This window comes from Chlorocebus sabaeus, chromosome 24, assembly GCF_047675955.1.
Source record: "Chlorocebus sabaeus isolate Y175 chromosome 24, mChlSab1.0.hap1, whole genome shotgun sequence".
NCBI classification, from domain to species: domain Eukaryota; kingdom Metazoa; phylum Chordata; class Mammalia; order Primates; family Cercopithecidae; genus Chlorocebus; species Chlorocebus sabaeus.
Genome location: NC_132927.1, coordinates 71,642,947 through 71,655,256, shown reverse-complemented (window position 1 = coordinate 71,655,256; position 12,310 = coordinate 71,642,947). Strand labels below are relative to the sequence as shown.

The following is a 12,310-nucleotide window of genomic DNA, read 5'->3' as shown; positions in this document are numbered from 1 at the left end:
GAAGGATAATCATTGGTCAGTCTAGCTAGGATCCACTATAATCACTTAATCGGACTTAATTTGAAATTTCTAGAGATTTTTATATGCTGGTGAGCATTCTGATTTGAAGGAGTTAAGACGTTAAAAAAACACGACATAAACATATGACTAATACCACTTGCTAAGCATCAGTCTGGCCCACAGCAGGAACCTTTATGCAGTCATATTTGGGAGAGATGCGGTAGGCAGTGAGAGCTACAGGACAAAGACTGATTCTGCCTTGCTCTGTGATCTTGGGCGGGTTACTTAGTAGCTTTAAGCCCCATCTAAAACTGATCCCTGCCTCCTTGGCCTCATGAAGTCACTGCAAAGACCAGATGAACACTAGCTAAGGGCTGTCCAGACCCTAAAGGGTTGTACACATGTGAGGGCTTGAGGCCGTGACCAGAAAAGGCAGCATCCCCCTTGCCAAAGCCGCCAACACACTCCTCTCCTGGAAGTGGCTGGGAGGGTGCACTGGGGTCATCTTCACTGTCCTATTCTTCCTCAAAGTGGGTCTGGGATGAGGAGATGCAAACCTCTACCTGGGTTTCCTGCCAGAATTCATCAGTCCCCATAAGCAGAGGCAGGAAGACCATTTGGCCATCCATCATGAGACAGGTTGCAGGGAATCTGGACCTGTCTGGACCATGTTTTAGAAGCCCTTACATGGGAAGAGATGTTAGACTTAGTGATCTTTAAGGTTCATTTCGGGGATTCTCTACAATTCTCTGACTTCAAGTCCCTTCCCTCAGCAGAAATCAGTTTTAAACAATGACAAGGATGCTAGCAGGATTGGTCAACTTCTATAAACTCCAGTTTCTGGAAACTCCCAGGAAGCCAAGCCTTCAGGCAGAATACTTCTCCTTCCCCCAAAAAAAGTGCAAAAGAAAAAGAATACTGTTGATTCATGAAATATGCCAAATACCTAATTCCTTCTGAAAGTCACACACCCTTGTTTCCCAGCCAGAACTCCAGATCCAGGAGGTTGTACACACCCAGAGGAAGGGACATATCATAGATTGTTATGTACCTGGTTCCCAAAAGCAGATGCTTTGCCTACTGCACATATGCAAACTTCTTCTTAATCACCTTTCCAGGAGTGTACTGGGGCCTTGGACATGAAGGTCAACTGTGTTTTCACTTTGGTCCCCTGCTTTCTGGGTTCAGGCCCATAGTGAGAGTCATTCATTCATCTACCCATTTAATGTTGAGACCTCTCCCTGTGCCAGACACAGAGCAGTCCTTGTTTTCATGTACTTCACAATTTATTGGGGAAAACCTTCAAGTAAACATAATTATAGTAACACAATTATGGGGAAACAGAATTGCAGAGTTCATGGAATATTATGTGATTGTACCTAATATTATGGGAATTGTACAAGACAGGCACCCAGCTGGGCCTAGTGGTGTTGAAGTCTCTGAGGTGCACATCACTAGGCAGCAGTAAGCTAGGTAAAGGGGAAATGCAGGGAGCAGGGGAAGGGCGTTTCAAGGGGGACAATTGAGCAAAGGTCTGGAAGTGACTGGATGTGGCCAGGACCTGCGGCAGCTCAGCACTGCTGGCTCAAAAAGTGTACAGCCAGGATTGAGGGGCACAGATCAATCACAGATGACTTTTGTGACCCACTGAGGAGCCCAGAGACACTGTAGGAGACAGGGGTGATATTGACACGTGAGTTCAATGAATATTCAAGTACCTTTTAGAGGCCAGCCTCATGCTCAATACTGGCTTCTATTGCTTTTCGAAAAACACCTAAAATTCTTTCCACCTTACTGCAAAGCAAAGTTCTTTACTGCAAAGCAAGTTCTTTAGGCTGAGAGTAGTCCAATATCTGGTATATAGTTGGTGCTCAGTCAATGGCGATCATAGTCCCTCCCTGCCAGGGAGCTGTTGCTGCCTGGGTAATGTTCCCTAAATGACGTGGCTGTCCATTCCCAGGGTCAGTCATCTTTGCATCATGAAAAATGGCCCATCCCCGTAGCTAACATCCACAGGGCAGGTCGCTTCAAGACAGATTCCCTGTGACCTGCCTCATGATGGAGAACAAGGCCGATTCTCTTAGCTCTTTGCTTTGTAAAGAAAATGGTTTTCAGCACAACTTCAGCCCACAGCAATTATGGAAAATAAATTGAAGTGTAAAAACAGGGAGACGGCTAGCAGATGGGGCAAAATTAGCCTGGCTGCTACTACCACACTGGCTCCACACGAGGCAGAAAGAGATCCTGCTCCCTGGAGTGTGAAATGACCACAAGATTAAGAATCAAGGCAGCGGGGAGGAAGTTTCTGCCTGAAGCCCAAGCACCCAGGAGCCCCTGATGGTGCCTCCGCTTCTGTCTCCACAGATGCCACCTTCCCCCGCCCAAACTGCTGTCCCAGTGGTGGTTCCTCTCCTCCTTCTGGGCTCAGCTCCAAGGCCAGCCTTTAGAGACCTGTGCTGCCCTCCACCCCCATTCACAGTTCCTTAACCCAAACTGACTTTCTCCTTTCTGGAGTCCACTTTAGACATCTCCTTCCCTTGTTTAATGGCTACCCGAAGCCCCTGCCCCCAGGGATGACTTCAGGGTAGACTCACCCTCCTTCAGGGCCCTGCCTCAAGGGCACAGGTCTGTCCTTCACGGGGACCTCCATAGCTACAGGGTAATTAGTGAGCAGCGGGGTTTCCCAGATTCATTGCTGTGAACAGAGCAGTGAGGCACCTAGGCCCATGTGTTTCAACGCCCAGTGGGCCCTGTCCATTTTTTCCCCCCCTCTTGGAACACTGAATATTTAAAGCCATTGTCTTTGTGGCCTTAGTTGTCACAGAAAGGGACCAAACACTGAGCTGGGAGCAGGGGGCTGAGGACCTCCTGCTCCTAAGTAATTCCTCAGCCCTGGGCAAATTCGGTAACTGGAGGGTCTCACTTTTAAGGAGTGTAAACCACATGGTGGGCCCCAAACAAGATAAGATCCTGGAATTCTCTAGAGTTCAACAGTGGAGGTGGGGAGGGAGGGGACCGGAAGGCCTGTCCTGGCATTTTCAGTAATTTCAGTAATTTCCACAGGAAGTTCTGTCCTGGCATTTTCAGTAATTTCAAGTGACCCCAGAGACGGTCACTTGGAGACTCAGTGACCGGAGACCCCACAGCGTACCCCAGCTCTTAGGAGCTGGCCTGCTTCTTGCTCTTTCCGAGAAGCTGGAGTCACATCACTGGACCGGAAAAGGCTCCTGGTATCTAAACCAACGAGGAAGGCCCTTTCCCCACGGCCCCCCACTCTGGAGACTCCCACAACTCTACCTCTACACTAGTATAACCCCCGACCCAGGCCCTCGACGCTCCCCACGCAGGGCTCCCAGGATTCGGGGATGGGCAGGACTCGGGTCCTGGTCCCTCCAAGTGGGGGTTGCCTCTCGAGAGTGGGCCGGGGACACGGAACCCGCGGACGGGGCGTCTTATCCCGGACAGGAGGGAGGCGTTGCCTCCCAGACCAGGTACTGAGACCCGCGGGCCCACCTCCAGTTGCGTCACCTGGCCCACCGCCTGCTGAGACATCACAATCTGGGGGCCAGGACCCGCCTCATCACCGCCGGTTTGTAACCAAACAATCCAACCAACAAACACCCCGGAAAGAAAAAAAAACAAACTGGCCTGACCCAGCCTCCCGCCCCTGCCCCGCCCCGCCCCGCCCCTCGCCCCCCGGGGTCCCCGCCCCCGCACGGGGGAGTGTGCGCGAGCCCGGCGCCCCGCACCCGCCGCCCCGCGCTCGCTCGCTGCCAGCCCGCGGCGGGGGCGGCCCCGACCGCGCCGCCCGCCCCGCCCGCGCCCCGCCCGCGCCCGCCGCGGCTCCAGCTCCGCGGCGCCCTCGCCGGGTGCGTGCCGCTCGCGCGCCCGCCCGCCAGGCTCTCCGCGCCCGCCGCCCGCGCCGCGCTGGCCCGGGCCCTCCCGCCCGCGCTTCATGGCTGCACACGAGTGGGACTGGTTCCAACGCGAGGAGCTCATCGGGCAGATCAGCGACATCCGAGTGCAGAACCTGCAAGGTAACGCAGCCCAGGCTCGCCCCGGGATCGCCCGGCCGGGCGCTCGGGGAGCCCGGGGCGCAGCTCAGACACTTGGCAACTCCCCCGCGCCGCCCCCGCTCGCCGGCCGCTAGTTGTTCCTGTCACTTGCCTTGGGGTGAGAGGCTGGGGTTGGACGCCCGCCCCCAAGCCCCAGGGCGGCCAGCTCCGGCCAGATTTACAGTTGCCCAGGGGGTGGGGCGCCACACGTGTGTGCGTTGAGGGGAGAGGGCTCTCATTTTCATTAGGGGGACGTCACCACCCCCTCCAGCCACCGCTGCGAGTTTGGAGAAGTTTGTACGTGGGCTGTTGGGGGCGGTGGCCCAGGTCAGGGAGGGGAGGAGACAGTGCGACTCTGTGTGTGTGTGTGTGTGTGTGTGTGTGTGTGAGAGTTCGCGCACTTCCGAAGTACCTTCGAGGCAAGGGGAATTGAATGGTGGGCGGCGCCTCAGGGGGGTGATTTGGGGAGAGGGTGCCAGGGATGCGGATCGGATCGGCGGGGTCAGGCAAGCACCCAACTCCAGCGGCCTCTTTGCTTAGGGAGCTGCCTCTCCCCTGCAGGATCAGGACTCCAAATGGGGAGAGGGCAAGAGCCCCCCCACCCCCAACTCCGACCCCGCCTGGGCACAGGACATTGGGACCAAGGCGTCTACCTGGGAGGTAGCTGAGAAGAGGTGAAAAAGAAACTCCAGTGGTGGAGAGCGGCTGGGGGTGGTGGTGCCACACATGAAGTGTGTTTCTCTTTCAAAAGAATTTATTCAATGTGGAAACTTAGAAAGCACACAAATATTTGAAGGAAAAAAGTCACCCATAATCTCCCCCCCACAACCTACCCACCCAAAAGACAGCTGCTATTCATGGAGCTGTATCTCCAGCTGCTGCTTCTTTTTTTTTTTTTCATGTGTGAACTTTGCAGAACTAGACAAAACACCACTTCTGGCCCTTCTTCACCCACATTGACCCGTGCAGGTGAAGTTTCTGTAGCTGCTTCCCCTGCAGGCTTGGGTTTCTAGAGAGTTCAAGATTAGGAGTGGCTAGGAGCTGGGAGGCCTGGGCAGAGAGGCGATGGGGCTGTGGGTGCCCTCCCCCAGCGAGGGCAGTGACTTTACTGTTGGAGGGCAGGGAGCCCCAGCTGCTGGGGGATGGCCAAGCAGTCAAGTTTAAACATTACACCTGATTAAATGTTTCCTGGGAGCCTAGGTGGATCTGTCCCGTCCCTAGGTTGGGCAAGGACTGTGCTGGCAGAGGTGACCTCAAAAGGAGTGAGGAGCCTCCTGGGGTGGACACTGGAAACTGAGTTTGCTCTGTGCCCGTCTGATCTCTTCTGGCTGTGATTTGTGTTGGGGGGGGGGCTTGGGCTGGGTTGTTGAAAGTGATCTCTTTTGATAATAAGCCAAGTGCCTGGATCCTGTTGCCTGAGAAGAACTGACATCCTCTTTGGGGGTGGGCATTAGTGTCTACTGAGATGCAGTCTTGTTTGAACTGTCAGGGTGTGTGTGTACCTGTCTTTCTTAGGCAATCATTGAGTGTTTAATAAGCACATACTAACCAATGCTTGGTGTAACAAGTTCCTGCATTCCTCTAGGATTAGCTCCTGGTTTAGAGAAGATTGACTGTTGTGAAGAGATGCCCCACAATATGAGCATTAGGTTACAACCAGAACAGTGGGAGAAGGTTTCACAGAATAGGGACAATTTGAGATGGGTCCAGGAGGTTGGGTAGGAGTTCACTGAGTAGGCTCCTCTCCCTCAGCTCCCAGTGAACTGTCCTCACTTTTAGGCAAATGTCAGTTACAATTTAAGCATCAACAGGCTTTGCCATTAAAAAAATAAACTTTTAAATTTATGTATATGTTTAAATGTGCACTTATTCTTAAGTTCAAGAAAGCTTTATGTCTGGGTACATCTATGTAACAACCACCCAGATCAAGGTGTAGATTTCCAGTAACCTAGATGGTGGTTTCGTCTTCTTTCCCAGCCAGTAACACTGCCCCTGACCACCAAGGGAACTAGCTTGATCTTCATTACTGAACATTAGTTTTGCCGCTAGAACCTGATATACAATTGGATCATACAGTGTGTACTCCGGCCCTTTTTTTTTTTTTCCCCCAGCATTGTGCTGGTGTTATTCTTCTGTGCTCTCGCCTGTGTCTGAACCTTTTCTTGCTGAGTGCTATTCCATGGTATGGATGCACCACCGCTTGATGATCCATTCACCTGTTGAGGGTCCTTCGGGTTGTGTGCATTTTGGGGCTATTATGAATGAATGAAGCTGTCTATGTTCTTTGGGGGGGCATTAGCACTGTAGAGTTACCGTGTCGGACTTTGTGCTTTGCTTAGCATTGCTGAGAAGAGGCTGGGAGTGGAGTGGGGGCAGGCATCTATCTTCTCTTGATTTTTCCCTTGGTTAGTCTCTTGACCGAATGCTTAATAGGCGTTTTCTCTCCTTGCTCCTGTGGTACTCAGGAAGTTTCAGCCAAAGGGCCGAGTCCAGAAGGTGCTCCACGCCGGGCTTAGAGCATCTGCCAGAACTGGCTGTCGGATGTCAGCTGGCCCCAGATGTGCCTGGATGATTGGCTTTGGGGGCCACCAGCAGGGGCCTTGTTCTTCTGAACTCAGTGCAGGGGATAGTCAAGTTAAGCGGGGCCGGAGGAGTCCAGGCAGAGGGGCTGCCATTGAAGCTGTGTGCCTGCTTACAGCACAGGTAGTCGCAGTTGTCGTGGCGATGGAAGGAGGGCTACCGTGGGATCTTACGGATCTGTAATCACAGGGATTGAGAAGGATTCCCGGCCTCCATCTGCAGGCAGCAGCTGCTGTCAGGGTCAGGCATTCCTGATTCTTTTCAGAAAGCTTTGACTCCCTTGGGGCCCTGGGATGGGGTGATTCTGGGGTCATTAATGAGGGGTAGCCCTGAGGTTACAGCCTCTGGGATATTGCATTTCAGGGAAGAATAGTTGCATAATAGAGCTGTATCTTTCCATATATCCATATGTTTAAGTTGACTTAGATGTATCTTAGCCTCTGCTCACTTGCTCATCCGAGGCTTTTATCTCTCACGCTGAACAGTGGGATTCTGAAATCCATGCAATATGATTGTGATGTCATAGATCCTCCCCCAAAAAACATTGCAATGAAGATTTCCAGACCTGTCTTTGGAGGTCAGGGTGAGCTGGGCAGAGTGGTGGCCCCTCCCAAGAGGCCTGCCGCTCACCTTCCTGTGTCTGAGCAGATGCAGTTCTCATGGATATGTTCACATGCGTAGCTCAAAAAGACCTTTGTCAAGGAGGAGCCCTCTGGCAGAGCATGGACATGTCCCTCTGGGCAGACTGCCTGCGCCACCCTCACAGGGTCCCTTGCAAGGAAACGGGGGTGGTCCAAGCTGTTGACCTTTTTGGAGAGGAGAAGATAGAATTACAGGATGCTGGCAGCCTCTGCCAGGTGGTCCCCGCTTCCTTGGAGCCATGTGGGAAGGCAGGGACATATTTTCTAGAATTGACGTTGGAGGTGGTTAATAGGTCTGTGCGTTAATTCCCTGCCTGGCTGTTGGCTACAAGGTCTCCGGTATCCTTCCAAAGACAAGCTACTCTGGCTGCCCCCTCTCCCTGTTTGCCTGAACCTCGGGGTCCAGCTCAGTATTCCACCAGTTCTGGGGATCACTGTACTGTTGGACAAAAAGGGGTGTCAGGCCAGGATTTAAAGAAGACTCCATTCATGTGGGAAGCCTCCATCACCCAAGAAACCCACAGCCCTTCTCTGAGCAGTTTAGCACATGTGTGTTGAGCACGTAGCATCTTGCAGACATTGGGGAATGAAAGCTGGTTCTAGTCTTTGCCTCTCAGGAGCATGAAACTGTCCTGGGTACACAGCCAGACTGGAGCGTGAATTTTCTGATTCTAGCAGTGCAGAGGTCAGTTCTGCTTTGGGCCATCCGCTGTCGTTCTGGTACTTTTGGGGTTTGATGCTATAATTCTTGACCTGGACTTTGAAGGCCAAACAGAAAGTTGACTGCGTAGGTTCTGGGTTGCACAGTGCAGAAGGTAGAGAAATTATTGGAATCCCCTCAAGGCAGGCTCAGAGGCAGGGCAGGGCCTGCGTTTTCAGAAGGATCAGCCCCGGCCCAAGTGGCCCACTTTCTCCTTTTGTTCCACTGGCTCAGGCCCAGGTGCAGGTGTTCCTCATGCGAGCTTGGACTCCGCAGTGACTGACTTCTTTACTGCTTTCCACCCACCACCCGGCCACTCCAGCATGTTGTTGCTGAAGCCACCAGTAGGTTTTGTGACCTACAGCAGAGCTTCCCAACCCCGTGAGCTAAGGGCAACACAGCTCTTTGGTCCACCCCAGGACAAACAGTATCATGGTCCCATGTCACCATGAGAAAAAGGCTGGGTTGCACTGGCTTACAGGATGAAGTCCAGGCCCCTTGACCTGCTGTTCAAGGTCACCGGTGGCCTGGCTCAGGATGCCACGCCAACCTTCTCTCCCATAACTCCCCAACACTTCCTGCCCCCACAGCCTGCCCCTCCAGTTCCTTATCGCCCCATCTTTACCTCCCTATCTCTAGACCTTCCTTTCACACAGCAGTGGAGCACGCAGCAGTGGGATGGGATGCCGCTGTGGTCACTGTTATCCAGCAGCCAGAGAAGGGATGAAGCCAAGTGGAGACTGTTCCCATTCCCACCTCCGCCAGCTCTTAGAGGGCACAGCAAGTGCACTGAAGGTTTCTATATAAAAACTCAAAGAAAACCAAATGCACAGGTTTCATATCAAGGAACTGCCTGCCAGGGCACTACCCCTGGGGCTGTGTGCTTGGTTCTAAGGGATGAATCATCATGTAAAAAGTGTCTTTCCGGCCGTGGCTGGGGTCAGGCCACGGGCTTTGAGTTCATTCCTGATTACAGGCAAAAGGCCGTGTTCTAGTGCCAGCTCCATCCCTGTCTCATGGTGTGGATTTTTCCCGAGGGGCCTTTCCAGGTGGAGCATTGTGCAGCTGGGGAAGCCACAGCCAAGACTCAAAGGCTGAAGGCCTGAGCCAGGGTCCTGGCTTTGTTGCGAACTTGCTGTGAGATTCTGGAAAATCTCTCTTCCTTGCTGTTCCTTAGTTTCCTCATTTGCAAAATGAGAGGGTTGGTTTATCTGGGGCTCAAATCCACCCCTGGGAAGGTGGTCAAGGAGTGGCGGGCCTGGGCAGGTGCCCACCTAAAGCCATCTGCATTCCATCCCCTGGCATGCATGAGTGATGGCTGGTGTGTGACTCTGGGCCCTGCTGAGCACTGCTGGCTGCATCCTAGATTCTTTTCACTGTGGAGTGCTGGAGATTCACTTCCACCAAGTGTCCCGGGTGGAAAATGCTGCATTTCATGAGCTTTGCTCTACAAGTACACATGGTAAATGATGTCCATTCTTGGCTTGTCCTTGGCTGTGAAGTTGAAGTTACCTAGGGAGGTTTAGTGGCCAGCCAGCAATCAGGACAAACAAGGGGCTCCGGACTTCACCCATACATGTTTGTAGCAAGGAACCAGAGTGTTCAGGGGCCAGGTCAAACAGAAGCCCATCTCGCAAATGGCTTTTCAGCAGGGAGAGAGAAGCCCTCAGTCCAGTTGGCAGGAGACCTAGGAAGAGGTTTCGCCACTGAATCAAAGCAGCCACGACTTTGCATCAGAGCAGTCCAGAGCTGCCTGCTGGCCCTGCAGCCTTGTGAGAGGGGCGGCTGTCTTACCAGATCGACAGCTCTGGGGAAGCAACCGTTTGCCCAAGAGGCCCAGATTTCATCAACTGCCCTCCCTGACCTGTGGAACACTCTGGCATTTAATTTGTCACTGGAATAGCTGAGGCTCTGGACAAAGTCCCTCTGCCCAACAAGCCATAGATCACATCTGCCCTATGTCTGAGGGGAAGAGAGAAAAATAAAGTAATTGTCTTTTCTGTGATTGAACCATTAAAAGTGAACTCCCCATTCCCATGGAAACCTTTTTGTAAATTTTTTTTTCTTTCCCCGTGCCTCTTTTTTTTTTTCCGTTTAAACAGTGGTAGATTGCGTTAGTCACAGAAGGAATTAGAGGCAGCATCAGAAATCATAAGTTCAGCATCAAAAAACCTTGAACTTTTTCTTTCTTTCTAGGTCTTCTTTTCCTACTTTCTTTCTATCAGAGTAGGGATTTGCAAATCATGGCCCACAGGCCAAATCTGGCCCGCAGCCTCTTTTTGTGAATAAAGTTTTATTGGCACATAGCCACACCCATTTATTTGCATATTGCCTATGGCCGCTTTTGCTGGACAAGGGAACAGCTGAGTAGTTGAGGCAAGAAGTACCCACAAAACCAAAACTATGTATCATCCAGCCCAGTGTAGAAAAAGAGGAAGATAGAAATGGAGAAAGTGTTAGTAAAATGCTCTCAGCAAAAGAAAAGGGGTATGTGTATGTGTGTTTTTTATTTTTATTTTTTTTTTTTGAGACAGAGTTTCACTCTTGTCACCCAGGCTGGAGTGCAATGGCACGATCTTGACTCACTGCAACCTCCGCCTCTTGGGTTCAAGCAATTCTTCTGCTTCAGCATCTTGAGTAGCTGGGATTACAGGCATGCGCCACCATGCCCGGCTAATTTTTGTATTATTAGTAGAGACAGGGTTTCACCATGTCAGCCAGGCTGGTCTCGAACTCCTGACCTCAGGTGATCCACCCGCCTCGGCCTCCCAAAGTACTGGGATTACAGGTGTGTCACTGCACCAGGCCGTGTATGTGTATTTTTTGTGTGTATCTGTGTGTGTGTGTGTCAGAGATGTTTTTGCTTAAGTCAGTTGCTCTGCCTTGTAACAGCAGCCCAGGATGAAAACCATCAAGATGCCCCCACATCCCAGAACTCAGGCGTTGTCTTGGAACCGTGGCCACATGCCTCCCACACTTGCCTGGTCATTGTTATCCCATGTCTGATTCTATCCAGAAGAAAACCCCAACATCTGTGGTACAAGGGATCACTCTTCTTTCCAGCAGCAAGATGTGAATCTAGTGGCCTAGGAGGCTGGAATCAGGTTGGTGGGGTGAGGCCAGAGTACGAAATGTGTCCTTGTCAGCAAGTATCAGGCTGCTATGCAGAATACGACAATCTGGAAGACTTCCTGTAGGAAGTTAGGAACGGAACTGTATTTTCTAAACCTAGACCCAGGGCACGTGATCTGGTGATGACAGCAGGGAATGCTTGTTGTATGTGTGACAGCCCAACCTTCTCCAAAGGGTGCCTTTCTGCCTGGGGTACATTTTGAACCTGCTTTAGAAATGGGCTTACCCACTCAAAGCCTGGTCCTTTGATCAGTTGTCGAGTCCTCCTGAAATTCTGGGAGCTGGGGATGGAGGAATGGGTGAATGGGACACGCTAGGAGTTCTCAGTACAGAGAGGACAGGGGTATGGTGAGGTTGAGATCAGCGTGTAGGAACTGTGGGGTCGTGCAGGAGTGTAGGGTGGAGAGGGAGGCCCAGTCTAGCCTTGAGGGGGATATTTGCACAGCTGGACGGCCCTGTAGGTTTCTCTGTAAGTTTGGTGGAGAACAGGATAGTGGCAACAGGCCTGAGCTGAGAGTGTACAGACCAGGGCTCTGGTCACGGGGCTGCCACCACCTGACCACAGAACCCCAGGGAGGCTTCCTGACAGAAGGCAGGAGAGTGGGACTCAGGGGAAGGAAGAGGCCCACGTGAGTCACAGACTGTCTACCCAGGAGGCCAGAGAACGTGGTGATGTCATGTCACAGTGGTTGCCTCTATGTTCTGTATCCCTGGTGGCAGAAGAAGGTGGCAGAAGAAGGTGGCAGAAGATGGGGCACAGAGGAGAATCTGTCCCATAAACCCACTGGGTAGGGGAGCTTGTGGTGGGGGGCCCTGGGGTCAGGAAGAGTCCCAGCAAGCTCCTCAGCGGGACGGAAGCCAGGGTTGGGTCAGGGCATACAGGATGGTGCATCCCAGATGGGCCCATGCAGTTGACCTTCACCTTTTATTTCTGTTCCTCTTTTTATTTGGTTTCCTTGTGTTCTACTGCTTCTTGGAGACTGTGGTCCAGTGTCCCCAAAGCACAGAAAAAGCAAGAAGGATTTGGGGAATTTACAGAAGCCCTGGGGTCATTAGGATTTGGGGAATTTACAGAAGTCCTGGGGTCATTTTGGTGTTGACCACAACTACTTTCAGCTCCTGCAGAGCTGCAGACCTCCGGTTCTAACTGCAAGGACCCCAGGGCTCCGATGGTGGAGGCACGCCCCACCCCTGCTTTCCTC

At 52.3% G+C, this 12,310-nt stretch overlaps 1 protein-coding gene across 2 annotated transcripts in view; it reads left to right on the top strand.

Moving 5' to 3' along the window:
- The first annotated feature begins 3,876 nt into the window (after nucleotides 1-3,876).
- Nucleotides 3,877-12,310, top strand: part of CLMN (calmin) — a 135,906-nt gene continuing 127,472 nt past the window's right edge. The window contains exon 1 of one of the 2 annotated variants that reach the window (XM_037984458.2): nucleotides 3,877-4,037. In XM_037984458.2, coding sequence (XP_037840386.2) covers nucleotides 3,956-4,037 — 82 coding nt within the window. In that variant the 5' untranslated portion in view covers nucleotides 3,877-3,955. The remainder of the gene's footprint in view (nucleotides 4,038-12,310) is intronic. The other variant, XM_007987732.3, reaches the window with a different exon arrangement.